The 27,893-nt window shown below is 47.3% G+C and overlaps 1 protein-coding gene across 2 annotated transcripts in view; it reads right to left on the reverse strand.

Annotated features, from left to right (window-relative positions):
- Positions 1-27,893, reverse strand: part of BMP1 (bone morphogenetic protein 1) — a 94,230-nt gene that overhangs the window by 54,230 nt on the left and 12,107 nt on the right. For both annotated transcript variants that reach the window (XM_032800910.2, XM_032800909.2), the window contains exon 2: positions 547-660. In XM_032800910.2, the coding sequence (XP_032656801.1) occupies positions 547-660 (114 nt within the window). The remainder of the gene's footprint in view (positions 1-546; positions 661-27,893) is intronic.

Below are 27,893 nucleotides of genomic sequence, written 5' to 3' on the forward strand. Positions count from 1 at the left end.
AGGGTCAAGCTCTCCCTTCTGACAGCATCCTGCAGCCAGGCGTTCCGCAGTAATGAATACCGGGCTAATGATACAGGATGGAGTGTTCAAAGGGGCTTTCAGGGAGCGGGGCTCCCAATTCCCACTGACTTTCCCATCAGGACCCTTTGAAAATTCCAGTCCATAATCCCGTCTTCTCAATGGGCCCTAGGTCAAGCCATCCCCTGCCCTTTGCTTTGGAGATTCTCCCTCCGTTCCATTATGCAGCATGCCATGCGACACTACCCGCCAGAAATCATTTAGAAATGTGACCTCAGTGACCACCCCAGCATCAGCGGCTTAGCAGATGGGGGCAGAAACATTCCACTGCTTTGGGGCTGGGGGTAGGGGGGCACTTAGTAATCCTACCGAACAGCAATAACTGTGAATGACTTTGGCAACCCCACTCTTCTCCAACCCCCCCGTCCCTCTGTGTGCAGCAGCATCTAAAGGAAGTACCAGGAAGAGACCAGAGTAAAGAGCTCTGGCAGCTTAACAGTCACTACTGCTCTTAAGGTGCTACTGTACCTGAGGTGTTGGTGGCTGTTTTCTCAATGGTGCGGCGTTTGAGGTCCACGAGTCGGTCCACTTGAAATAACCTGAGATCCTCCTCGTCCAATGCTATGTCTCCCAGAAAGGCAGCTGGAAAATGGAAAAAGGGGATAGGCCGGTTATGGGGCAGAAGTTGTCAGGGTTTTAATTCTGCTGCCCTCTGAGGGTAGGCGTTTTATAAGGGGAACACTGGAGTTTGCAGTCATGGGATATTATTCAAGCTGACAGCTTGGGAAGAATCAAGAAAAAGATCAGATACTCAAGGCTGGGTTTTCAAGTGTCCTGGAGCCACTGCTGGGCCAGATTTTCAAAAGAGCTCAGCTCCCATTGCAATGCTTACAGGTGAAATGTCCCAGTACGTAGCCTTTTGCAGCACGTATGTCCCACTGAAGGTAGAAAACAGGGACTTTCAGGGTCTCAGTGATGCACAGGGTTTGTTCTGGCCCTCTGTCACCAGGAAGGCTAAGACCAGCACCTACTTGCCAGAGCAATCAATGCTCTAGAAACAGGGCTTTGGGGTCTTGGTTCCAGGGTCCCGTATGGTACCACAATCATAGCCCAAGTAGAAGGGGCAGGAAAGTGACAGACAGCTGGTGATGACTTGTAGGCATCACAAAACTGCTCTTGTGAGTCTGTCATGGAGTCTTGCTATATTTGATGTATTTCTCAAGGCACTTTCTGGCCACAGATGAACATGGTTAGGTGAGAATCTCCACTTTCATTTTAAAAAAAAAAGAGGAAGTTTCTAGCATTTATGGTTGCAGAGAAAAGCTTGAAAACAGGACCTGAATGCACTCTAAAGGCCCAGACATAAAGAAGTAAAGAAAAAGAACCCAACAGTTGCTGGATTTTTTCCCTCCAAATCTCATGATTTGTAAGGCAGGCCCATGATTTTTGGGACACAACTCATGATTTATAAAGGCTTGACATATGCGATACTGCCAGCATATATTTATTCTCCAGGATTATTAGTTCAGAATATTCCACTGGACCTTCTGAAAAGAACAAAGAGGCTGGGGGCTAAAGACTGGAGACCCAATTCTCTGTTACACCAACACAATGGGTGTCAAATGCTACCCTTCGGAACTGGCATCTTACAGCCACTTGGCACTGGTGCAAATGACTGCACAAAGTGGATAGTGCAGGATCAGGCCTCCGGACGTGCAGCTCAGAGGGTGCCTCATGGATACAGAGATTCCAGGGCCAGACGGGAACACTGTGATAAATCACAGGGCAGAGAATTCCACCCAGCAGCTCGGTGAGTTAGGAGCACAGTGCACATGCTCTAGTCTGTTGGGTTCTCATTGCCACCAGTAAATTGAGCTCAGATCAACCGTATTTCCTTAGCCGCACAGCAGCTGCAGAGTGCCCTGCAGGTTTGGGTCGGGGCACATTTGCCAGCTCAAGAGGGACACTGATAAACATTGTAAACGACTGGGGGGGGGGGGGAGGGAGACAGTATTTGATGTCCCATGACCTGCCCATGGATTCTCTTGTGCACAGGCACCTCAGCCCATGTCACAATCCCAGATAACCGACCTCAGAAAACACACCACTGGGGCAAAGTGCAGCTCCAGTCCAGGGATAACTAAGACAGATTCTCTCCCTGTTTCTTCTCTTGCTCAGCCTCTCCTGAGTCCCAGGACAGGAAAGGTGAGGAGTTAAATCTCCGCCTCAAATGCACCTCCCAAAGAACGCAGCAGGGGTTTCCTCTCCTCCCGCCCCACCTTGTTAAAAATGAAAACACAGTGCGTGCAGGGAAAGCAGCAACAAAGAAGACTGATGTAGATGGAGTACCCACTGGTGCTCTGTGCTCCACCATTGTGTCGGATCACCAGCTCTGCTAGCAGCAGTGATGCTCAGACATCTGGTTTGGAAACAACAGGCCTCCGGACTTTTTTATTAATTATTATTACACAAATTGTTTTAACCTGGAGCTTCTTTTGCAAGTTCCCTCTTTGCACCCTCCTTTTTCTTTGTGTCTGCACACACACGTCAGTCTACAGCCAAGGGATACTCAAATAACCTCAGCTTCCTCTGTCAAAGAGAATAGAAACCATATGGTACAACAACTGAGAGATCTCTGGTGCAAACACGGCCTCTGCCTCCCTCCTTCCCCACAGCAAGCCTGGATTCAGCTTCTTTGCACGATGGACACTGCGGACAGCAGCACCAGAGTCACAATGGAGGCCCTCAGAGGCTGGAGGTGGGGGCCCTGTGCCTGATTTGCCAGCCTGGGAGGAGAGGCGGTGGGGCTCCAACATTCACAGGAGAGATGGGGCCCAAGTTGCAAAGTCTGGATTCAGATTTTAAACACATTTTAAGTTTGGATCTAAGCTTGGGGCTGTCCTGGTATAAAGATTAGTGGCCCAAGTGCATTGTTCAGATCTGGGAACTGATTCAGTGGTTTGGTTCGGGTCCATCAGGAGCAGTGAGCCAACCCCTGAGTTCACGGTGCAGCCCCCATTCAGGCAAATCTCACTACAACCACTGGAAGTCTTGCCTGGGTAAGGAAGGCCCAGAAGATTTGTCCCCATGTATACAGTGAAATTCACCCCTGAGCAGAGTACCCACAAGGCTAGGCACCACTTTAGTCCTACTTCAGCCCTCAAAATTGGGCCTTGCCTCATACATAGGCCTAGCCCTGGCCCAGTGCACAGTGTGTGTGGGGAATTTGACCCCAGAGAAGACGGAATATCCTGCCTCCTGACTACAAGGGCAATTCTATGGTAGCAAGCTCTCCAAGCATCGCAGTAGAGCTCTGGGTGGTTAAGAATCGCACTGCACCATGCAAGCAGATAATGCCGGTCAATTCTCTGTGTAGAACGCACCTAGAATGGAAGCCACAGGTATGTGATGGAACGGTTCCAATATGTGACAGCAGAGTTCGGGATGCACAGAATGGGGACACCTAGTGCATGTGATAGGAGAAAAGAGATGAGGGAATCCCAATATCCAGCTTCTGAAATCCCATTATGACTATATGTTTATTACAATAGCGCGTAGGGACCAACCTAGAATGGGGCCCCATTGTGCTGGGCACGGTCAGACACAGAGAACCAGGATGTCCTTGCCCTGAGCAGCCTACAATTTAAATAGACGAGGAGCCAGTTCAGAATTATCCTTCTTGTGTTTAAAACCCTTTTTCCCGCTGTTATCACATACCTGGTCTCCCTCTCTGCTCCTCTCCTTCCCCTTGCCCAGCTCTGGCCTCCTTCCTAGTCTATTAAGCAGACTTGCCCCACAGCCATTTGACCAGATAAAATGTACCCTGGGCCTGCATTTCTGCCCTAGTGAAGCTACCCCAGTGACTGGCTACTGATAGCTGGAATCACCAGGGTAAACAAAGCCTGTCCTGTATGCTGCATACAGGGGAACCCTGGGAGCAACCTAATCTTGAAAGGATATAACTTGCATTGCCACGGGGACGGGGCAGGGAAACAGTGCTAAAAGAAACAGGATGGTTTCTGGCCAAAGGAGGCTGAGAAAGAATCCCCCAGACTTAACAATTGGCTTGGCAGATGGCTTTTTCCTCCTCCCTCCATTTCCTTCCCCTGGAAAAGCCATCTAGGCTCTCCTCTTTGCTGCATAGATGGAATCCACATGCAAACCCTGGGGGGCTGCATCTCAGAGAGCCACCATCAACACTCAGCCAGCCAGCCCCGGGATGGTGATTCAGCTCAGTTATAGGAATTTGGCACAACCGTCTGCCTTGGGGGCCAGACTTTCACTGAAACACCCTGAGAAGGTCTGGGGTGGGGGTTTAGGTCATTTACCCTGTTTCTATAAGAGCCCAGTGTCAAAAGACGGATGTAGATTGCAAGATCTTTGGGACAGGGACCATCCATCTCTGTGCTCTGTCTTTGCACAGTGCCTGGCACAATGGGCCTGGTCCATGAACAGGGAGCTGCAGACTGCATGAGACAGTATCTTGCCCTTCCCTCTACAATGCAATTAATGGACAGCCACAGTCCATGTTAGAATTATTGAATGGGAAGGCAGCCAGCACAGTGGAATGAGGACTTAGGGAAATGAGCCACCTCCTCCTGCATTTCTAGCTTACCAAAATTTTCTGGCTCCAAGGAAAAGGTGGAGGAGAGAGTAATAAAAACGAAAAGGAAGATGACAGGATCAGTTAACGCGTAAGGAAAGATGATGCCCAGTCCCTGCTTTGATGCAATTAACATCTTTAATTATGTCTTTAATTATGAAAATGAGGCCAGACAATTAGGGTAATTCGAGAAAACCAAAAGCCTTCTGAATATTGGGCTAGAATCAGATCCCAACCCAGAGAGGAATGTGGTACCTGCTCTCTTTTACAATGGCTGAACCAAACCCCCATCTCTGAACAAAACAAGGAGACCTTTGGCTCTAGACTTTGTGGTTCAGGCCTGTCTCTAGTGATCACAGCTTTAATCAGGTGCAGAACAATGATGTTCTATGCTACCATGTCTCCACTACCACTTATGTCAGCAAAACTTATGCTGCTCAGGGGTGTTGAAAAACACCCCCCCCCCCCCTGCAAGATACAGCGCTGTAAAGCGCCAGTGTAGAAATGGCCTAAAACAGAAGAGCGCGGCCCCCCGCCCGAGTGACATACATTTCGCTGACATAAGTGGCAGTGTGGACAGCGCCATATCGGTGAGAGAGCTTCTCCCGCTGACATAGCTACCGCTGCTCACTGTGGTTTAATTATGTCAACAGGAGAGCTCTCTCCTATTGGCATAGAGCGGCTACACGAGAGATCTTAACGCAGCGCAGGTGCTGTAAAGTCTCTAGTATCTCAACACACTTCCCCCGGAAGGGTAGGTTTTCTCCCTATTTTACAGCAGAGCAGAACAAGACACACAAGAAGTGACTTGCCAGAGTCACAGAGCAGGCCTGGGGTGAAACTGGGTGAAGAACTCAGGTGTCTGGGCTCCCGGTCTGGCATTTGTCACACTGCCTCATGCAGCTAGAAAAAGGAACCCGGCTATGAATTGTGCAATGTTTGGAATGACTATGCATTTATATGGGCCAGGAGTCAACAGAGTAGTGCAATAATAATCATAATAATTATTACAACATAATAAAAAAGAATCTGGGGAACATGTCAGAACCTGCAACTTCTGCAGGGGAAGATTAGGGATTGCAGGAATTCTGACTCTCAAATAGATTAATGGACAATACCCTCGCTTAGGTAGTGCCAAGAACCGTACAGAAAGGCAAGGGAAAGTAAACTCGCTGAAGGAGGCACAAGGCTGTGAATGCAGCCAAGAGATATAAATTAAGAGCATGTCTAGAAGCCTCATGGGGAGACTTATGGTACGTGTAAGACCTGGGTAACAAAACTGCAATGATTTTGAGCCAGATTCTCAGCCTCATTCCACTATCTCCACTAACTGACAAATAAATACATCTCTTCTGAAAAGTGGCGATGCTTTCAACCGAGCAATGCTGACTTATCGCGGCTAAGAATCTGCTCATTGAAGCTGGGTGTATCCCTAAATGAAGGTGGCTTTGTGCATTTTTAAGAGGCAATGTATTTTAATAGCCACGTGGGTGGAGAACACAGTTCTCTGCAGCAAAGGGATTGTTGGCAAAGGGAATCAACACAGACAAACTGCACACTTAGAATTTGGAAAAGTGGCAACAATGCCCATGAGAGGAATACGCACAGTCTAAAATCTGCCCTCTTGACCAAGCTCCTAAGGGCTCCAGCAGGAATGGGAAACCAATAATTGTTACTATATTTTTTAAACATTCAGCAAAAGCAAGGCAGCAAAGTATCACTTGCAAGCTCCTGCCAGCAGCACTTTCAAAGAGTTCAGCTACACACATACCAACAAGACTGCAATGCATCATGGGTAACATGTTCGGCAGGATCACTGTAAGTCAGGGAACATGTCAGGGAATGCTGGGGAGAACGATTTTGGCTCTACGTAGACTAGCCCTTTCCCCCCATTATCATCAGATCAGCTCCATCCGTCAGCGTTTTTACTGGCATGTTGTCTAACCCTGTTCAGAGCAAGCCTAAGTGATGTTGGGGTTAAAATGTCTGTAGTCATTGGCACCACTAGCAGATCCTAAAGGATACTGGGTCCATACAGTGTGTGTATGGACCCAAAGATGCAAAAGTATTTAGACCAAGGAACTAGGAAATCAGGATGCCTGGGTTCTATCCCTGGCTCTGAGAGGGGACTGTGGTCTTGTGCCTAGAGCAGCTAAGTGGAAATCAGGACACCTGGGTTCCTTTGGCTGAGAGCAAGTGGTGTTTAGTGAGGTACAGGAGGCGACTGGCTGTCAGGACTCGTGGGCTCTACTCCCAGGATGCTATTGACTTGCTGAGTACCCTTCGGCTAGGGCCAAAGCCTGCTCCTGTTAAAGCCAATGAGCAGGGTGGATAAAAAAAAAAAAATGTTTTTTTTTAATTTAAATTGGATTTTTTTGATAAAATGCTTTTTGAGGAAAAAAACTCTATCTAAAGATAGTTTTAATTAAGATACAGTATAGCTCAGATATCCCATCATGGAGTAGGGATTATAAATTCTAATTCGATAGTACGAGACAATATATTACTGTAATGTTTAAGAAAAGTTTTGTAAATGAGTTCCAATAGTTCATGGATTAGGGACCCAATTTTATGGGGTTCCAGGGGCTTCTGTATAGATTATTTAGGTTAATCTTTCTATCTACCCCATGGGACTCAGTGCGCAGTCTAGAAGATACCATCAGAGATGCTTAGTTTTGGAGTTCTTAAACTGTGGATTTATGTCTCCAGAGGTAACATGCTTGTTAACAGCAAAAATGTTTTTAAATAAATATATATGTAGAGGTGAGAAATAACAGACCTCAACCCTATTGTCCCTCTGCAAATTTGTGTACACAGAGTCAATCCCTTACCTCTCCCTAAAAGTGCAAAGTTTCAAAAAGTTCAATGACTAGAGGATTGTTGGGGGCGGAATAGATGGGGACAAGTAGAAGTCTGGAAATAAATGTGAGACACTAGGGACATATCCTTGTTTTGTTAAAATATTATATGTTTGCTGTTGAAGAAAAAAGTCCAGAATACATAAAGTTGTTATTTTAGTTAAATAAAGCAATTTAAATGTCTGTCTGGTGATGTTCTCCTCCTAATATAGCATGGCAAGAAAATCCTCCAAATATTAATGATTAACCTGTTGAATTGGAAATAGTTCACCTCCCAGGGACTTCACAAATATCTGCTTCAATTACCTTTGGTAAATGAAATAACCAAACAATCATTCATTTTCAGATATAGCTGAAAAACTAATCTGAAAAGTTTTCAGAATAAATCACTGTTTAAAAATGTATAGTGTGTATCTTCTAAAAATGAAACTTACATCTATCTCTGAGTTGTGAAGAAAATGTATTAAGGTTAGAACAACCAACAAGAATGCACTTTTATGTAGAAAACCATGATTAAATCGAGTCTTCCTGACTAGTGATTTAAATAATGATTTAAATCAAATCCATCCTGCCAATGACAGTTTTACCATTGTCTCAACAGCTGCAGGATTAACATCCCAACTCACTTACTTCCCTGTGCCATCTCTTTCCTTCATCTGCAAAGTGGGTTATGATGATACTCATCTATCCTGCAGAGGGTTGTGGGATTGAATTAACTACTGTTTGGAAAGTGCTTTGAGATGGGTAGAGGGTAGGGGCAGCTCTAGACATTTCGCCGCCCCAAGCACGGTGGCATGCCGCGGGGAGCGCTCTGCAGGTCACCGGTCCGTGGCTCCAGTGGACCTCCCGCAGGCGTGCCGCCCCAAGCACGTGCTTGGCGTGCTGGGGCCTGGGCCGGCCCTGGTAGAGGGATACTGTCACACAGGGCTAAAGGGGTATTAGAAACTAACAGAGCTGGTCAGATAATGGCAAAGATTTTCCAAGAAAAACTTCATAACAAAATAAAACTTTTTTTTTTTAATTTCATGAATGTTTTTCAGTTTTTAATCTTTTCAACATCCGATATAATTTTTCATTGAGAAAATGTCACAAAAAACAAACCTCTTTTCTATTTAAAAAAGGCAATTTTCATCAAGAATCTTTTTTCAAGCAAAAGATTTCAACTAATGCCATAAAATGACCCAATGGAGTTTCCCCAGCCACCTCACACATAAGGAGTGAAGGAGCTAAAGGACTGTTCAAAAAAAGAGAGATTCCCAAGACACTTTTAATTTCTCTTAGAGCATTGGCTGTAATTGATACGTTGTTGTGACCTGTTTATCCCCAATTAGCATAATGGCTGGTGCTGTCTGATGTTTGTAGTTCACTGGTGATAGCAGATTAGCAAGCAGAGTGCTCTGTGTAAATTACCCTCTCTGCAATGCAAGAGGGAAGCGGAGAATTTTAACAGCCTTCAACCAGTACTAGACCCCAACCAAAGCTCAGGCAGATGGTGGGACATGGCAGTACAGACTGTGGGGTCACAAGCAAGAGCTGCCAGAAGGGAAGGGAAAACTGGTCTCTGGGCCAGCTCCTCCTCTCATCCTGCTGTCAGATGGAGGAAACTGGTTTAGCGCACAGGTTGCAAGTCTCTCTGGGGCTTCAAGTAGAGACTTGTGTCTGAACAAACAGGGAATGGGCTTCAGCCAATTATCCAAAGTCTCAGTATGCTGTTGATGGGGCCAAACTCACAGTTTTCTCCAGAGCCTTGTGACATTTGGTGGGGTTTTTTTAGTCCTAGCTCCTGGAGTCGTGAATTCCTGAGAATGGCAGTTTCCATATTTTTTTTTAAATACGTTTCTAGCTATCATGATTGTGGAAATGAGCTTGAGAATGTGACACTTCTCTCCACCAAACACTCAAAAGCCAGAAGGTAAATAAAAAAAGAGCCCCAAATTCAAAAAAACTCATGATTTTTAAAGACAATCTCCTGATTTGTGGGGGCCACCACTGACTCCTGAGTTTTTAACGTTTAGGGCTGGCAATACTGCTTCTGCAGTCAGTCAGAGGCCCCTCTCAAGAACGGGGTTTGCACTGTGCAAGGCACTGTACAAACACATACGAAAACAAGGGACCTGATCCATTGTTGCCCTGCACCGTTTGGAGGAGTTGTATGAATGAGGCTAATGTGCAGCAGAAAGGAGAGACGGTGTGGTCTAGTGGATAGAGCACTAGCTGGTGAATTAGGAGACCAGAGATATATCTGTGGTTCTGCTTCTGACTTGCTGCATGACCCTGGGCAACTCCTCTCACCTTTCACCCTTTGTCTGTCTTGTGAATTTAGACTATAAACTCTTCTGGGTGAGGCTTTCTCACCAGGTGTTTGTACAGTGCCCAGGGCCAGCTCCAGTTTTTTTGCTGCCCCAAGTGGCGAAGAAGAAAAAAAAAAAGATTGAGCTGCTGCCGAAGAGGAAGAGACGGAGTGAGGTACTTGCTGCCGAAGACTAAAGCGGAGCGCTTGAGCCGTCGTCCTGACAGCGCCTATAACAATGGCGCCCTAATCTTGGTTCTGGTTCTAGACCAGAGGTAGTCAATTATTTTTGTCTAGGTCCAAATTTCTTGATCATGGTATAGTCAAGGTCCAGAATCCAGAGAAAATAATAAAAAGCAACAACAATAATGATAATACTAATAATGAGTAAATAAAAAGATTTCGGGGTCCATTCAAAAGCGTCTGATGATCTGGATTTGGCCAATGGTCCACTTATTGACCAACCTTGCTCTAGACGCTACTGCTATATTAATAATCTATTTTAGGGTTTTATACTGCCACCCATCACCACAGTATCTGAACACAAGCAATAAGAATAGCAGCAGGTTACACTCACTTTGCACTTATGCACATGACGCCACAAGACGCAAGGCACAGGTGGATCAGACCTATGGCCCCTGCCCGGAAGAATTTACAATATAATTCATAAGCTACAACCATACGCTCAGCCACCGACAATGAACCATGTTGTTTTACACTCTGATGTGACCTCATGTGAACCAGTGGAGCTATTTCAAGACAGACAAGCTGAGACAGGCCTGGGTTCAACCATTCCTGGGCAGGTTTGGGAATGGCCTGGCTATTTCTCCAAATTGATCTTACATGGACATGTTGATTTGTTGTTTTTTTGGTCTGGTGACAAAGTTGCTCCATATGCTGAGTATACACCATAAACCACAACAGCTGGGCTGCTTTATATTTGCTAATGATCTCCCTGGGAACATGACAGCATAACCTGCTAGAAGTCTCTGAGGTGGTTTATAAAAGTCAGGTGTGCAGGAGATGCCTGGCTATGAACAGAAGAGGTTGCTCACATTTTTGCAGGAAGACAGTTGTAGGCAGATGGTTACGTGAATGGCAGCCCTGGGAGACGCAACACTTTAATTTTAAGCACCGTGCACTCTAATACACATATTAGTCTCAGGGGAATGGTGATCAAATGTGGGGGCTTTTAACCTCTAGGACACACCCAGCTCAGACCAATAGTCATTGAAAGTTACCACTGTGGCCAGATGTTTGGCTGCAGGTGTGTGTTCTCACTGTGTGCTGTCCCAGCTCTGCACATACAGTTGGCACAGCAGACCTCGATCAAACTGCCCAATGACCACAAGATCCGTTAAGGGACGAAGGCACCTGGCCAGGTTTATTGTCGACAAAGCACAGTAATAGCACCTGGCAGACTCTACAAGGACACTAAGACTTGAATGCTCATGACAATGGATGCAGCTCAGTCAGTGGCAGGACTTTCCACTGCCCCTCACCCTGGCCAAAGATTCTCCCTCTGAGATACATCTTGTACCCCGATACAAACACATTAGTACCGCCCTTCTAACATAGTTACTGCCCTCTGATGTGGCTAGTTATCACCTTCTACATATTGATTCAATTAAAACATTTTTGTTACGTACTGTCATCCTGACCTCAGCTTTTAGGAGGGGTCTGTGTGTTTCTGTTGTGCTTGGAGAATGTTTTTGTACCATCCTTGATATTGGGATGTGTTTGCGTGAGTACTCTGTGACTAACACTTCTTAGGAGTGCATATTTCTGCAATATCAGCCCTGTTCTTGCCAGATTCTGTGAGCAGGTCCTTCCTCGTACCAGACTTCTTGATACAAGGGCTTATGTCTCAGGCTGTCTTCCTACTACAACCACCATCCTCCTTGGTAACGAATGGACTGAGATGTCCCCTTCTTTGAACAGGGACAGGGAGGTGAGATATTGGATGTCCAGCTTGAAGGCATCAAAAGGGGGCCTGGTTTTCAAATGGTGGGTCCCCAGCACTATCTGAGAATCAGACCTTTTTAAGGAGTCTAAAGCTGGCCTGCCACAAACTGACCACCTCCAAGTCACCAGGCACTTTTGAACCACGTGGCCAAACACTGCTACCTGTGCAGAAGTGCAAAATGTGGCTATTTCCATGTGAAAGGTGCTGGTTGGGAGGTCTCCGTCCACTTCCCCAAACAATTGCCTACCTCACAAATAAACGCCCCTGCAGGCTAGCAATTAACAACATATTGGGGAAGTCCCAGCTCATAGGCCAAGGACCAGCTGGATCAGCCAGACTGAAATCCCTTCTCACGGATGCACCTTGGCAGGCCAGTGTGGCAGGGAAGGTGGCCCTGATGCTGCTGATGTTGTACTCGTTTGAACAATAATTAAAAGCGTTCATTCACCATGACTGTCAGCCTGGTACCTATCAAGAGCACTGAATACACAAGACAAAATAAAGAAGTAGGTGGTCTGGTCTGTACGTTTTACCAGTAAAACTTGCCTCATTTCAACACATCTTTGCATGTGTCCACACTCAACTTTGCATTCCGTCGGTAAAACCCTGACTTTCTGTGGGTCATGGTAAGCCAACTCCATGGACAACACAAACCATCTCAGAGCCCTATTGCAGAGGTACCATCACTGAGTGGATGCTGCATTCACTGTTCTGCTGTCAACAGTCCTCCAGCAGCAGTCCCACAATGGCCCTGTCCCTGTGATGGTGGCAGCTCTGGTCACAATTCTGAACTCTGCTGCCCAGGAGTTGCAGGGACCGGAAGTCTGCCCATCACCTTTAAAACCTCTACTGTGTTTTTGAAATGCCTCTCTACCCGCTAGTCCACCTTGGCGAGCACACAGGTATGGCTCCATGTAAAGCTCCAGATGAACCTGGTGTGGCTGTCTGGTCCAGGAAAGAAGCTTTGGATTTCCTCAGCCTGTGGGGAGGAGGATCAGTTGAAGCCCAGCTACAGAATAACTCCAGAAATGTCTATTCGGACATTGGAGGGGAGTGACTTTTATTTTATTTTTTTTACTGTATAGCTATTCTGGTACAACTCTAGTATGGATACAGTTATTTCATTAAAAATGCTTTTTACCAGGCTAGCTTATTCCCCTTTCCATACCGCTGTACCAGCATAAGCACCTTTATACCAGTGGAATCGCATCCACACTAATCCCTAGCTACACTCGGACAGCAGAGTGCTACAACTTGTGTGTGCGGACAAGGTCTGACTTTGAGCAGTAGTCCCATTGATGGCAACACACGTGCTTAAGCACCTTGCTGAATCGGGCCTCTCTCTTCACAGGAATTACAGCGTTGTCTTCAAAGTCTCTTTCCAAGCGCCAAAGTGTGACGTTGTCTGCCTGTGCAGTCTCATCTCAGAGTCTTTAGGAATGAGCTTCAGTCAAGTACGTGATTAAGAGACTCAAATCCCAGGACAGAGGGGTTCTGGTTCTGGTATTGCCCACCCGCAATGGGCTCCCTCAAATTCTTCTCAAGGGTTTGATGTTTTCTTGCTCCTGTTCTGTGTTTCCAACCCGAGGTCTAAAAAATAACGCAGCAAAACGGTAAAAGTGAGGCCTGGCTAATTAGGGATATATATAGTGACCTGATGGGATAGAAAACAAACCCTGTTATTCCCAGGGCCGGTGCCTCCTCCTTACTGTGGTCTGACATGCACTGTTCTCCAGAAACTCCCAGGGGCCTCTGCCTCTGCCCAGCTCTGCATTCACTGTTATTCAGAATCCACCGGGGCTCCTGCCAAACCCAGTGTCACATTCACTGTTACCCAAAGGCCCCAGGGGCTCCTGCCCAGACCCAGACATGCATTTGATTGAAGTCCCTCGGGTCGCTCCTCAGACCCTGTGCTGTGTTCTCTCTTACCCTCTTAGTGACCCTCCAAATACCATAGCCTAGGCCAGGGGTAGGAAACCTATGGCACGGGTGCCGAAGGTGGCACGCGAGCTGATTTTCAGTGGCACTCACACTGTCTGGGTCCTGGCCACCGGTCTGGGGGGTTCTGCATTTTAATTTAATTTTGAATGAAGCTTCTTAAACATTTTAAAAACTTTAGTTACTTTACATACAATAGTTTAGTTACCGGTATATGTTACAGACTTATAGAAAGAGACTTTCTAAGAACGTTAAGATGTATGACTGGCACGCGCAAACTTAAATTACAGTGAATAAATGAAGACTCGGCACAGCACTTCTGAAAGGTTGCCGACCCCTGGCCTAGCCCCTGCTCTCCATCACATCAGAGATGTCACCACCTGGTCACGATCCCTATAACTACTAAGCCCTGGACTGGGTGAGCAGAGATCACCGCTCTTCAGCTGCCAAGCCATCCTCCCTCAGTGGCTGTCCGGGCTGCCTCCACAAGAGTCTCCTGTTCCCACAAAGCAAGAGACACATGGACTGTGATTTGAACCCTGGCCTCACACTAAAGGTCTCAGAGCAATAAGCCAGAAGGCCAGGGCTTGGCATAACCTGTTATGTCCTTTTGTACCTTTTCCTCAGGGAAAAGTCCTGTAGAATTTAACAGAGATGAAAGCAACAGGGTTCTACTACAATGACCTATCCGGCCAGATCTTCAGCTGCTATAAAAAGCGTCGCTGCAGAGGTCAAGGAGACCATGAGCTAAGGGTCTGGTCCATGGAATGTAACAAAGGGACTGGGAGAGGTTGCACTCTATAGCAGGGATACAATTCTCTACTCAGGGCTTGGCTACACTCGAAACTCCAAAGCGCTGCCGCAGGAGCGCTCCTGCGGCAGTGCCTTGAAGTGCGAGTGTGGTTGCGGTGCCAGCGCTGGGAGAGAGCTCTCCACGTGCTGCACGTACTCCACCTCCCCGTGGGATTAGCTTGCAGCGCTGGGAGCCACGCTCTCAGCACTGGGGCACTGTTACACTGGCGCTTTGCAGCGCTATAACTTGCTGCACTCAGGGGTATGTTTTTTCACACCCGAGTGAGAAAGTTGCAGCGCTGTAAAGCGCCAATGTAGCCAAGGCCTCAATTCTATAGGGTGGTGCAAAGACCCTGCAGAGAGGTGATGAGCCATTGTGAAAGGAGCAGAGCTTTTCTGTATGGGTGGGGATGTGTATTAGCACTGCTCCCCTCGGGGCTGCCCATCTGCTTAACCAGCTGGGCAGTCCGCACAGAACTTAGAAAAATCCCTTGCTTAAGTTTCTGACTCACTTTTGTTACTGTAAATTCCAGTGCTGCAAAGGGGAGAGACGCTGGGGAAAGGGAGAAGTGGGAGGGTTACTGGGGGGAGGGACAGACAGCTCAGTCTTGGGTTTCGCTGTGCAGTGGCCTGTCTACACTTGGGGGAGCAAGCGTTGTGTGTAGCTGGGCATCAGAAAACTGCTGAGCAAGCAGCCTTAGAGGTCTGCGTGCTGAACTGAGCAGGGAGTAGGAGCTGGCTTGCTGTGGAAAGGTCAAACACAGAGGCCCCAGGCAAGGCCAGGTAGGGGTACAGGCACCTAAGCACTTAGCAATAGTCGCAAGGGTGCCAGGAAAGCTAGGAGCTGTAAGGCAGTCAACCCTGTTTCAGTTACGTGTCTGGAGCATCCCAGACAGTCACAGCCATTACTAATGTGCTCCTACTCTCCGCCCCAGGATGCAATCTGCATTGGGAGTACCAGAGGTCTTTTCCTTTTGGCTATCACAGGTCCCAGATTGCTTCACACAAGCTCTATACATGCAGCCCCATGGCAATGCAGCCACCTCTGGGGAGAAGAGCAGCAGTCAGATACACAGCACCATGCAAACCAGTGCAAAGGGGGAAATTTTGGTCAAGGGCCTCAGGACAAAGCCCTGCTCTCATGTCAGTGCTGTTGGATCTGTAACATTCACACAGGGCAGACTGGAAGCAAGTTTACCAAGGTCTCAGCTACAACAGTGGGGCACTCTGGAGACGCCTTTGCCTTGGAGGGAGAGATCGAGCGCTGGGTTCCCTCAGCAGCACGGAGAACAGCTGACTGCATCAATGTCATCAGCCTTTCCAGTGAGCTGATGCAAAATACAGATGGGCTGCAAGTGTCCCGGAATGCTGCCAGCCAGCACCAGAAACCGCTCATTTTCCTCGCTGGAAAAAGAGAAGTCCCTTGGCGTTTCAGAGGGATCTTTACCCTTTAATCCCACTCCCCTCCTGACACTCCATTTCATTCACAAAGGAGCTGGGTGCCTCAGTCCAGGTTTATCTCCACTTGGCTCTGCCAGTGGCTGTTTTGTCTTTTTCAGAAATGGGGCCTTATCTGGGTAAGACCAGGTTCGACCCAAGTGAGTGCATGGAGGGCAGAACACACACAGGAAGACAAAATAACAGCTCAGCAGATCAGGCCTGGGCTGCAGCCAGAGCAGGGAGAGAACACAGCAATCTTGAGCAGGTGCAAGTTCAAGGGCAGCTGCTTGGTGGTGATGTGTTTTCCTCTTCGACCTAGTTCCCATTTACAGTAGCTGAGCGGGGTAGAGGAGGAAAAGGAAAGAAATTGTGAAAAGAAGGGGGATGCTAAGCGGAAAAGAGCCTTTCCTAACAGCACAGCAATGAGCTCTCTAGCTGTTTCGCAAGCACTCCCTGCTTCCAGTGTAATGATCCGCACAAGGTGCTTTCATCTTGATTAACTGAAAGCCCCTCTCTCCTCATGCTGTACCATGGCAGCTGAGTTCCTCCCTCAGCAGCACTGGAATTAATGCTCTGATTATCTGGGAGACAGGATGCAGAGCATCCATAGTGAAGGGACTATGCAATTTGATTCCTCTACTGGCTTGTCAAAGCCAAAATGGCACATCAACTTCTGTGCCGCTTGCCCTCTCGGGCTATTGCCAGGATGGGAGGGGACAGGGGAGTTGGAATCTAGGACAGGGGTAGGCAACCTATGGCTGGGTGCCAAAGGCGGCACACAAGCAGATTTTTAGTGGAACTCACATTGCCCAGGTCCTGGCCACCGGTCTGAGGGACTCTGCATTTTAATTTATTTTTAAATGAAGCTTCTTAAACATTTTAGAAACCTTTTTACTTTTCATACAACAATAGTTTAGTTCTATATTATAGACTTGCAGAAACAGACCTTCTTAAAATGTTAACATGTATGACTGGCACGTGAAATCTTAAATTAGAGTGAATAAATGAAAACTCAGCACTCCACTTCCAAAAGGCTGCCGACCCCTGGTCTAGGGGTTCAGGATGGATCTTACATTGGACCTAATCATTGCTGACAGTAATACAATAACCTAGAGATGACAGACTGATACTATAGGCCTGACATCCAGAGCTCCCATTGACTTCAATTGGAATGGTGAGGGCTCAGTCCCTCTAACAATCAGGCCTATCTGGGGGTAGACAGATCGTGGGGATGGGTTGTACAGAAACCCAACGTAGAGATAACTCTGAGTGGGAGCTACTTGGGGCAGGATCTTTGAACTGGTACTGTACAGGTGAACAAGCACAATGAAGCCCTAGTCCCTGACTAGGGCCTGTAGGTGCTACCCTGATACAACTACAGTAGAACCTCAGAGCTACAAATACAAGTTATGAACTGACCAGTGAACCACACACCTCACTTGGAACTGGAAGTACACAATCAGGTAGCAGCAGAGACAAAAAACAAAACAACAATAAAAGCAAACAGTACAGTACTGTACTAAATGGAAACTATTAAAAAAACAAACAAAGGGAAAGCAGCATTTTTCTTCAGCATAGTAAAGTTTCAAAGCTGTATGAAGTCAATATTTAGTTGTAAACTTTTGAAAGAACAAACCTAACGTTTTGTTCAGAGTTATGAACATCTCAGGGTTACTAACAACCTCCATTCCCAAGGTGTTTGTAACTCTGTGGTTCTACTGTAAATGACAGACAGAAAGGGATTTTTTTAGAATAGTTGTAGATGGACTCAGAGCATTGGATGGGCTCATTTTTACAAGTCGAAAACAAAAATAAACAAACAAACAATTGGGAGTGGCCATGAAGAATCCAATGAGTTTCACATTCTTCCTTAATTCATAACGAAATCTCTCTCTCACATACACACACACAGTCTGTTATCTTGTTCACTGTCGCATAGTCTCAGTCTCTGAAAATCAGACCCACATGTCTCAGGTCAGGCACCTAACATACATCCAAAGTAGCGGCTACTTTTGAATATTTTGTCTTTAAACCCTCCGTGCCTCAGTTTCCCCATCAGTGATTCTGCGATAATACTGACCTACACCCCTGCCACCCCCGAATGAATTAAATCAGTTCCTATTTCTGAAAGGCTTAGGATACAATTCTCCTCTGGGCAGAGGGCCAACTCAAAGTCTATGCCCTCATTAAGCCCTATTCAAACTGAAGGTCTGTGTGCTTAAACTCAGGTGAGATTTGAGTAGTGCATGGGCCATGTGCATGAATTCCTCCCGTGGAAGGTACTAGAGAGCTGCTAAGTATCTGCATTATTGTGAATGGGTCACACTGAGGTGCTGCTGTGTCAGAAGTGCTGGGAATTCTCACTGGGGCAAAAGAACTTAGTTGACCGGACTTTTCCAAGGGCTGGAAGATAACTTAAATACTCAGCTGCTTGACGTTGTCTCGTTCTCTCTTTTGCTTCTTGGAATGCTGATGTAATCCCAGGGCTGAGCTTTGTACAAACAAGGTTCTTATTATGACACAAGCCAGTCCGTGGAGTATTCAGTCCCTGAACTGCAAGAGGCATGCTCCTTTAATAAACAGAAAGCTCATTCCCTCTCTCTGTCACCCTTTCTAATCCCCCACTCCCTACCTCAGCACCCCACCATGTTAAAAGATCTCCAGCAGCCGCAGATTGGTTTGTTTTGGCAAACCAAAGAGTCTGGTAGCTCGGTAGCCTTCCAGTAGCTCCTCAAAGCTGGAAATATCCTGCAGGACATGATAAAATTGTACTGCTCTGTCAAAAGAATAGTCTTTCCCAAATCATTTGCAGCAGTCACTTCAGGATGAGTTAGTTAGACCCCACATCCACACTGGCTGGGCTGGTGGAATAGCAGGAGAATGGGGAGGAGCAATGGGGCTGTGAGCAGGGTCACGCACACAAAAAGTGAACAGTGTTCTTGTGAGCAAGCAAGAGCAAACATGGACTAGGGAGAATGATATTGGCAAAGGAGGGTCATGCAGATGAACAGAAGCAGATCACATCTCAACTCAACCTGGGTGAACTGAACCTCTGTGCTGAACCAGATCAAGTCCTTTGCACCACTTCAGTCCCACTTAAGCTCTCAAAATGGCATCCATTTGCAACACACTCTGGGTAGACGCCCCAAGAGAATATGGCTCCTATTCCAAATTAGGGTGTCAAACAATTTTTAAAAATTAATCACCATTAATCAGTTAATCACAATAAATTTAATACCAACTTAAATTTATTATAAATATTTTGGATGTTTTTCTGCATTTATAAATATATTGATTTCAATTACAATGCAGAATACAAAGTGTTGAGTGCTCACTTTATATTATTATTTTTTAATTATAAATATTTGCACTGTAAAAAAAGTGCAATCTATAAGTTGAAGCATGGAGGAGCATACAAATATTTAACATACCTGGCATGTAAATACCTTGGAACGCTCACTAAAACAGTGCCACCCGAATGCGTATTCTCACTTTCAGGTGACAATGTAAACTAATAGCGGGCAGCATTATCTCCTATAAATGTAAACAAACGTCTTTGTCTTAGCCATTGGCTGAACAAGAAGTAGGACTGAGTGGACTTGTAGGCGCTAAAGTTTTACATTGTTTGGTTTTTGAGGGCAGTTATGTAAAAAAATTAATAATTCTCCATTTGTAAGTTTCACTTCCATGATAGAGATTGCACTACAGTACTTGCATGAAGTGAATTGAAAAATACTATTTCTTTTATCTTTTTTGTAGTGCAAATATTTGTAATAAAATAATGTAAAGTGAGCACTGTACACTTTGTATGCTGTGTTGCAATTGAAATAGATATATTTGAAAATGTAGAAAAACATCCAAAAATATTTATCGTAAATTGAAATGGGTATTCTGCTATTGTTAGCAATGCAATTAAAATTGTGATTAATCATGATTGATTTTTTTAATTGAGTTCATTTGTTTTGAGTTAACTATGATTAATTGAAAGCCCCATTCCAAATGTATTTTCAATACCAGTGAACTGCAATTTAAGAATGAAAAGGGAGCAACAGAATCAAAACATGGTCACAAGATGCAAGACCGACTCAGGGGCATTCTCTTGCCCATGCTATAGATAAGGTCAGACTAGATTGGGGTGAGCAAACTACAGTCTGGTGGCCACATCCACCCCTCCAGATGTTTTAATCTGGCCCCCGAGCTCCTGCCGGGGAGCAAGGTCTGGGGCTTGCCCCTCTCTGGCGCTCCAACTGGGGAGTGGGGTCAGGGGCTTGCTCCACTCCGCGTGGCTCCCGGAAGCAGTGGCATGTCCCACCTCCAGCTCCTATGCGCAGGGGCAGCCAGGGGCTCCATACCCAGGAACCGCAGCCAATGGGAGCTGCAGGGCGGCGCCTGCAGACAGGACAGTGCACAGAGCTGCCTGGCTGCGCTTCCATGTAGAAGCTGGAGCGGGGACATGCCGCTGCTTCTGGGAGCTGCTTGAGGTAAGCACTGCCCGGAGCATGCACCCCTTACCCCCTCCCACGCCCAACCCCCTGCCCCAGCCCTGATCCCCCTCTTGCCCTCCAAACCCCTCAGTCCCAGCCTGGAGCACCCTCCTGCACCCCTAACCCCTCATCCCCAGTCTCATCCCAGAGCCTGCACCCCCAGCTGGAGCCCTCAACCCTTCCTGCACCCCCACACCCCTAATTTCGTAAGCATTCATGGCCCGCCATACAATTTCCATACCCATATGTAGTCCTCGGGCCAAAAAGTTTGCCCACCCTTGGACTAGGTGATCACAATGATCCTTTCTGGCTTTAAACCCTCCAGACAAGGATAAAAGGAAAGAAAAACAAAGAAGAAACCACAGTGGGCATTTTCTATGGAGGACCAAAGCTGGGAAAGAGAGACAAAGCAAACAGAACCCCCAGGCCAACTCTCCAGATACTTAAAACTGCAGGACACCACACAGGAGAGACTTTTACTATCCAGACGTCTGTGGGATAATAAACACAGCTGGGCACACACCACCAAACAGATTCCCAGGGAATGGAGAGGAGACAGTTTTATGCTCTAGAAAGTCTTGGCCAGAGGAAAGGCTATCTCTGATCGACTGCCAATGTAACACCATGATGCTGGGTGCGTTGTTGGTATCAGGGATTGAACCTGGGCCCTCTGGCTTTATGTGCACGAACAGGTGACCAGACAGCAAGTGTGAAAAATCGTGATGGGAGGGGGGGTGTAACAGGAGCCTATATAAGAAAAAGACCCAAAAAATCGGGACTGTCCCTATAAAATCGGGACATCTGGTCACCCTATGCACAAACCTCTATTGCCTGAGTCAAAAGACGCAGCCCTGCAGCACCAGTTCACATAGGGCTGGCCTACGTTACCATGCAAGTTAATGTAACCTACGTCAATTAAGGATGTGAAAACAACACCCTCCCGAGCAATGTAAGTTACATCGACTTAAAGTGCTGTCCAGATGCTCTCCTGCCAATATAGCTCCTTGCCAGACGCGCTACATGGGGAGGTTTCAAACAAGTCCTGAAACAACTCTAGAAAACAAAGAGTAAGGAAAACTGCAAGAAAGCTTTGGCTGACGTGGGGTGGGGCAGATTGTATCATCACTGACAATTGTGTGGCTTCTTGCACCTTCCTCTGAAGAATCACTATTGGAGACAAGACTAGTTGGACTACGGGTCTGATCCAGTGTGGAAAGTCTCCTATTCCAAAATCTCTGGTGGTGGACTAGATGGGATCTAAAAGATCTTTTCCAAATCTCAAACTGGATTCCTGTGCCCACCTGGAATGGACTTGACGTGTAGCCCCTAGGAAGACAAGACCCCAACCTGCATTCCTGTACCACCGAAGGGATTGTGGGTTTACCCAGAACAGGAAGGCAGCTCAGTGGAAGGAGGAGAGCTATTTAAAAATGTAGATCCCGGACAAGTGCTGATCTGGCAAATAATACAGCCTCAGCGTCAATAGCTCAGCATCCTACTTCCATCCCAAAGTTGTTAAATATGTCAGGAATGTTCCTCCTCCCCCCGTCCAGCCTGGTTGCTGCACACAGAATATGCTATGCTCCCAGCAAAAACAGAGACACCAAGCTGCAAAGAGCAGAATTCAGCCAGTTCCAGGTTCTCCCCCTGAAATACCGGAGCTCCATGACACAGTGGAGGATGGCAGGGCAGCGGGAGGGAGCTCAATTCTGCACTGCCAGCACTGGCCAAGTAAAAAAAAAAAAAGAATCCAAGAAACAAACTTGATAATTTCCCAGTATGACCAAAGAACCTGCGGGCTTTCTTCTCTGAGAGTGAATTTAACCCTGGTGAAAGTCACCGGCCCTTAATGCCTCGGCTTGTACACAGAGGGCATCAGAACTAAAAGTGATTTAAAACCAAGGCACCTTTTACACCACAGGGGTTTTGCCCCAGTGTAACTAAAAACCGGATGTGGACGAGCCCCTACCTTCCTCTGAGAGCTCCTGCATTGGCTTTACCCTGTGGGACCAGGATGTAACATGGGGGGAGGGGGGGGGAAGGGAGAGGCAGAGGTGTCAGGCCCCATGTGCCACTCAATCCTTAGTGTTGCCCTTTATCCTTAGGGACTTGTATGGCCCCCACCATCCCAGTAGCAGTGAGGCAGAGCAGTGCTATTAATGCTATCACAGATGGGAAACCTAAGGGCCTTACCCAAAGTCATACAGAAGGTCTGTAACGGGGCAAAGAATTGAACCCAGAGATCCAGGCTAGCACTCTGACCACTGGGCCATCCTTCCTCTCTGCCAGGTTGATTACTGTTCTCATTGATTTGCTCTGTGGACACATTCCTGCTAGGAACTGATGTTCATTTCACAACCCCATGAACCTGCAGTGCTATATAGCCTTGCTGTGTACCCTGTCAGCTGAGTGGAACGTGCAGAGAGCACACGCTAACTTGAATAGTCAGTAACATGACCCCATTGCATCTGGACAGGGCCAGCACGCGCTCCCCCCTGCTCCCCATGTCCTTCCTGTGTTTAATCTCACAGGGTGGGAGTGTTTATCTGGCCTTGGGCAATCACTCAGCTCAGAGGCCTGCGGTCATTCCACAATGCTTAGTATTTGCTAAGTTTGGCCAGAGCCAGGCAGGGCATTCATGTTAGACCAGTCCATGATGCCCAGGCACCAAGCAGGGAGTCCTATGAGCGTGTACCAGAGTGGGGACATATATCCCAGTGCGTGTGCTGCAGAGGGAGTGACCCTCTGCACTAAGCCTCTGCATCCACAGTCCTGATCCAAGTCCTGCAGCTTAAGCCCCCTCATTTGTCATGGGGGTGGGAAGGAATAAAACCCTCCCTCAAAAGTGTCTTGGCTAGCAGCAGGGGCAGAGATTCCTTGGGGTGAAGTGGATGGTTACCTGGCACCAGCCTTGCTCGCTGGTGAAGCTTCTGTTCCTTTGCTGGGCCTGCAGCGTACCTCCTGATTGCTGCAGTGTTTGAACAAGCAGGCTCCGGGATGTTTGCCTGGCAGCAGCCTCAGCTGTGCAAAGAGATTCCGAGAACAGCAGCGAGGGATGGAGACAAACCAGGAAAACAACGGAGGCCCTCTGCGAGATTCCTCCCAGATGCACCACTCTGCAGCCCCCTGGCAGTGTCCCTCACTACCAACAAGGGGGTAGGGGGAGCAAACAGCCTGTGAATACTGGCTAGGGATATTTACTTTCCCATAGCACCTTCCTTCTGATCCAAAGACATGTCTGTCACACACATATAAGAAATTCAGCTTCACAACCTGTGCTGTGGAGCAGGTCATTCTCACTGACACTGTTTTAACAGAGGGGGAAACAGAGGTACTGGGCAGGGAAGTGGCTGCCCAAGGAGTGAGTCAATATCAGAGCTGGGGATAGAACCCAGGGACCCTCTCCTGGCATGTGCCCTCTCTGAGCCAGGTAGGTCTTACTATAGTTTACTGGTGTCTGCTAGCAGTGAGTGAACAGTTGGTCCAGCTGTGCCTGTTAAAGGGCTTGGTTTAACTGAGGTCAAGAAAAATTCCCTTCTGTGCTGAGATCAGGCTAACATCAATGTTTGGAACATATCTCCTGCATGACAAAAAACGTCATGCCAGAATGCAGCAGAGCTGGCGGCTTTGAGGTAACAGTACGGTGCTGGGGAAGGGCTGGAGCCCTGGGGCATTCTGGGGAACAGGGAATATGGTGCAAGGGCTGGGCAGTAACATAAAGAACTTGAGGGTTCTTTCTTCAGCGTGCATCCTCCTCAGTGCATCATTGTATCCCTCCTCCTGGGCCTGGAGTCAGTGAGCTTTCTGCTCCTGCAGTGACTACCTCGCTGTATTCCTCAAGCTCTGCTACGTCTGTTGCTTGGCCCCTACTTCCGAGTGGCTCCCCCGCTGCTCGTCACCTTAACCGCTCTGCCTCCTCCCCTCGGCTCACACGGGAGTGTGTAATTACAGACTTGGCAAGCACCGAATCCCTGCTAGTCACAGCCCGACCAGCCGTCAGGGCTGTCAGTACCACAGGCTGCATCTGTGCAAACTGAGCGCAAAGGCAGAGCGCATCCCGGGCTTGCTGGCCAAGGGGAGCGCAGCAAGAATGCTATGCACCAAGGCACACAGAGGATGGAAACAGCAGATGGTGCATGGACAGGGGAGAGAAAGACACAGAGAACTCAGATATAAGTGAGTTATAAAAAGAACTAAATGAGTTTGTGGAGAATAGATCCATCAATGAGTATTAGCAAAAATGGTCAGGGATGCAACCCCATGCTCTGGGTGCACATAGCCTCTAACTGCCAGTTGCTAGGACTGAACAGTAGGGGATGGATCACTTGATAATTGCCTTGTTCTTTTCATTCCCTCTGAAGCATCCGGCATTGGCCAGGTGAGAAGACAGGATCCTAGGCTAGATGGACTCTTGGTCTGACCCAGAATGGCTGCTCTTATGTTCTTTAACTGTTGGTTGAACAAGCAGGCTCCGCGATGGTTGCTGGCAGCAGCCTCAGCTTGTGGCCAAAGAGATTCCACGAGAAACCAAGCCAAGCGAGGCCGATGGAGACAAAACCAGGAAAAACAACGGAGGCCCTCTGCGAGATTCCTACCCAATGCACACTCTGCAGCCCCTGGCAGTGTCCCTCACTACCAAACCAAGGGGGTAGGGGAGCAAAACAGCTGTGGAATCTGGCTAGGGATATCTTACTTCATAAGCACCTTCCTATCTGATCAAAAGACAGTCTTGTCAACCGACCACATATAAGAAATTCAGCTTTCACAACCTGTGCTGTGGAGCAGGTCAGTCTCACTGACACTTGCTTTTTAACAGAGGGAAAACAAGACGGTACCGGGCAGGGGAAGTGGGCCTTGCCCAAGGAGTGAGTTCAATATCAGAGCTGGGATAGAACCCAGGGGACCCTCTCCTGGCATGTGCCCCTCTGGAGGCCAGGTAGGTTCCTTACTATTAAGTTTACTGGTGTCGCTAGCATTGACGTGAAACAGTTGGTCCAGCTGTGCCTGCTTAAAGTGCTGGGTTTAACTGACGTCAAGAAAAAAATTCCCTTCTCTGCTGAGAATCAGGCTAACATCAATGTTTGGAAACATTATCTCCTGCATGACCAAAAAACGCATGCCAGGAATGCAAAGACCAGAAGCTGGCGGACTTTGATGGTAACAAGTACGGTGCTGCGGAAAGTGGCTTGGAGCCCTGGGGCATTCTGGGGAACAGGAATATGGGTGGGCAAAGCGGGCTGTGGCAGTAACATAAAGAACTTGAGGGTTCTTTCTTCAGCGTGCATCCCCTCAGTGCATCATCCTGTATCCCTCCTCCTGGGCCTGAGTCAGTTGAGCTTTTCTGCTCTGCAGTGACTTACTCGCTGTATTCCTCAAGCTCTGCTACGTCTGTGCTTGGCCCCTACTTCCGGAGTTGGCCTCCCCCGCCTGCTCGTTCACCTTAACCCGCTCTGCCTCCTCCCCTCGGCTCACACCGGGCCAGTGTTGTAATTACAAGACTGGCAAGCCCACCGAATCCTGCTAGTCACAGCCCGACCAGCGTCAGCGGCCTGTCAGTACCACAGGCTGCAATCCTGTGCAATCCTGAGCGCAAAGCAGAGCGGCATCCCGGGCTTGCTGGGCCAAAGGGGAGCGCCATGCAAGAATGGCTATGCACCCAAGGGGCAACACATGGAGGATGGAAACAGGCAGAATGCGTGCATGGACCAGGGGAGAGAAAGACAACAAGGAGAACTCAGATATAAGTGAGTTATAAAAAGAAAACTAAAATGAGTTTGGGAGAATAGATCCTATCAATGCAGTATTAGCAAAAATGGTCAGGGATGCAACCCCATCCTCTGGGGTGCACATAGCCTCTAAACTTGCCAGATTTGCTTAGGACCTGAAAAAACAGTAGTTGGATGGCCGATCACTTGAATAATTGCCTTGTTCTTTTCATTCCCTCGTGAAAGCAGCCCGGCATTGGGCCATTGATGACGAAGACAGGATCCATAGGCGTAGATGGACTCTTGGTCGTACCCAGAAGCGGCTCTTAATGTTCTTTAACTTTGGTGGAGGGACACCAGAAAAAGGGAGGGAGCCAGCATCCTTGGGAATAGAAAATGGGTGATTGGTGGTTCCAGATTTATGGGCGAAAACAGAGAAATCTAACGGGGATTGAGGAGGAAGGGACTTTTCTTATATAGCGGCTATTAGGAAGTTGAATGATGGCTTTGACGGAAAGCAGATGGGGAATGTGGACCTGTTGTGTGGACCTCAGGAAAGGTCTCTGCCTCTTGTGCCAGCGGTCTCCATGTTTCCCCTCCTGCCCTTTTAATCTTGTGGACTCGAGGAGTCTAGATACAAAGTAAACAAAAAAAAAAAAAAAAAAAAATGACAGATAAATAGGCTAGAAGATCAGGAAGTTATTGTTCTTCTCTGTTTTTTATCATGTGGGCGAAACTGTAGGTGCAGGAACAGTGAACCTTACCCAAGGTCACACATTGCTGGGACTAGAACCCAGGTCTCCTGAGGTCCCAGTCTAGCACCACTGGCCCCGTGGCCCCCTCTCTCTCCTGTTTTGTCAAGCAAGCTCAGCATTTTTGCCCTCTCCCCCCTTTGTCCACAAACTTCTCTGGGTTCCAAGACTTCTAATGGCCTTGCCCAGCTTCTATTCTCTGCCTTAGTTTTTTCCCTGCCTCCTTCATCCTAACCATTGGCAAGTCCAGGATAATCGCAGTGCGAAAGCGCCAAGGGGACGGAACAGGGCAATCGCCGGCTCTGTCATAAACAGATAGCTTAAGGGTTAATGTTTCTATTCACCTGTAAAGGGTTAACAAAAGGGACACCACACACCTGACTCAGAGGACCAATCAGCAAACCGGATTTTTCAAAGCCTCAGCGGATGGGCAATTTTTTTGATGAGGCGTCTGTGTATCTTTTGTCTGTCTCTCAAGCTATGAAAGAGGGTTCTTCCTATCTTCAAGCTTCTAATCTTCAGTTTCCAAGTTGTTGAGTACAAAGGTAAAAAAAACCAATAGGCTTTTTATGGTTTTTTTTGTATTTTACATGGTGTGTAAGTTTGCTGGGGAATGTATTCAAGATTTTTTGTTAATTTATTTTTTTTTTTTTGAATAAGGCCTGTTTATTCATATTTTTTCTGTTTAAGGGCTAAATGGCCCTCCTGCGTAATTGTTCACCTTGATGCAGAGATCATGTTTTGTGTGTTTTTCTTTCTTTTATTATTAAAGCTTCTTTTTAAAAGAACCTGTTTTGAGTTTTCTCTGGCGGTAGGGCTAAGGGGAAACGAAGGGAAGGGAAAATATCTCTTTTGTGCTAAGTATTTACGGAGGTGAATCTGTGCAGCCCCAGGAGAAGAAAGGCAGGGGGAAGGTTTAAATTTGTGCTCTCTGTTTTGCATTTCCAAGGAGCTTTTAAGCTACAGTATCGCCCAAGATAACCAGGGGAGGGAGCTGGGATTGAGAATGAAAGAGAGACAAAAGGGAGGAGGTGTTTTCCCTTTTGT

The sequence above is a fragment of the Chelonoidis abingdonii genome, chromosome 2 (assembly GCF_003597395.2).
Source record: "Chelonoidis abingdonii isolate Lonesome George chromosome 2, CheloAbing_2.0, whole genome shotgun sequence".
NCBI classification, from domain to species: domain Eukaryota; kingdom Metazoa; phylum Chordata; order Testudines; family Testudinidae; genus Chelonoidis; species Chelonoidis abingdonii.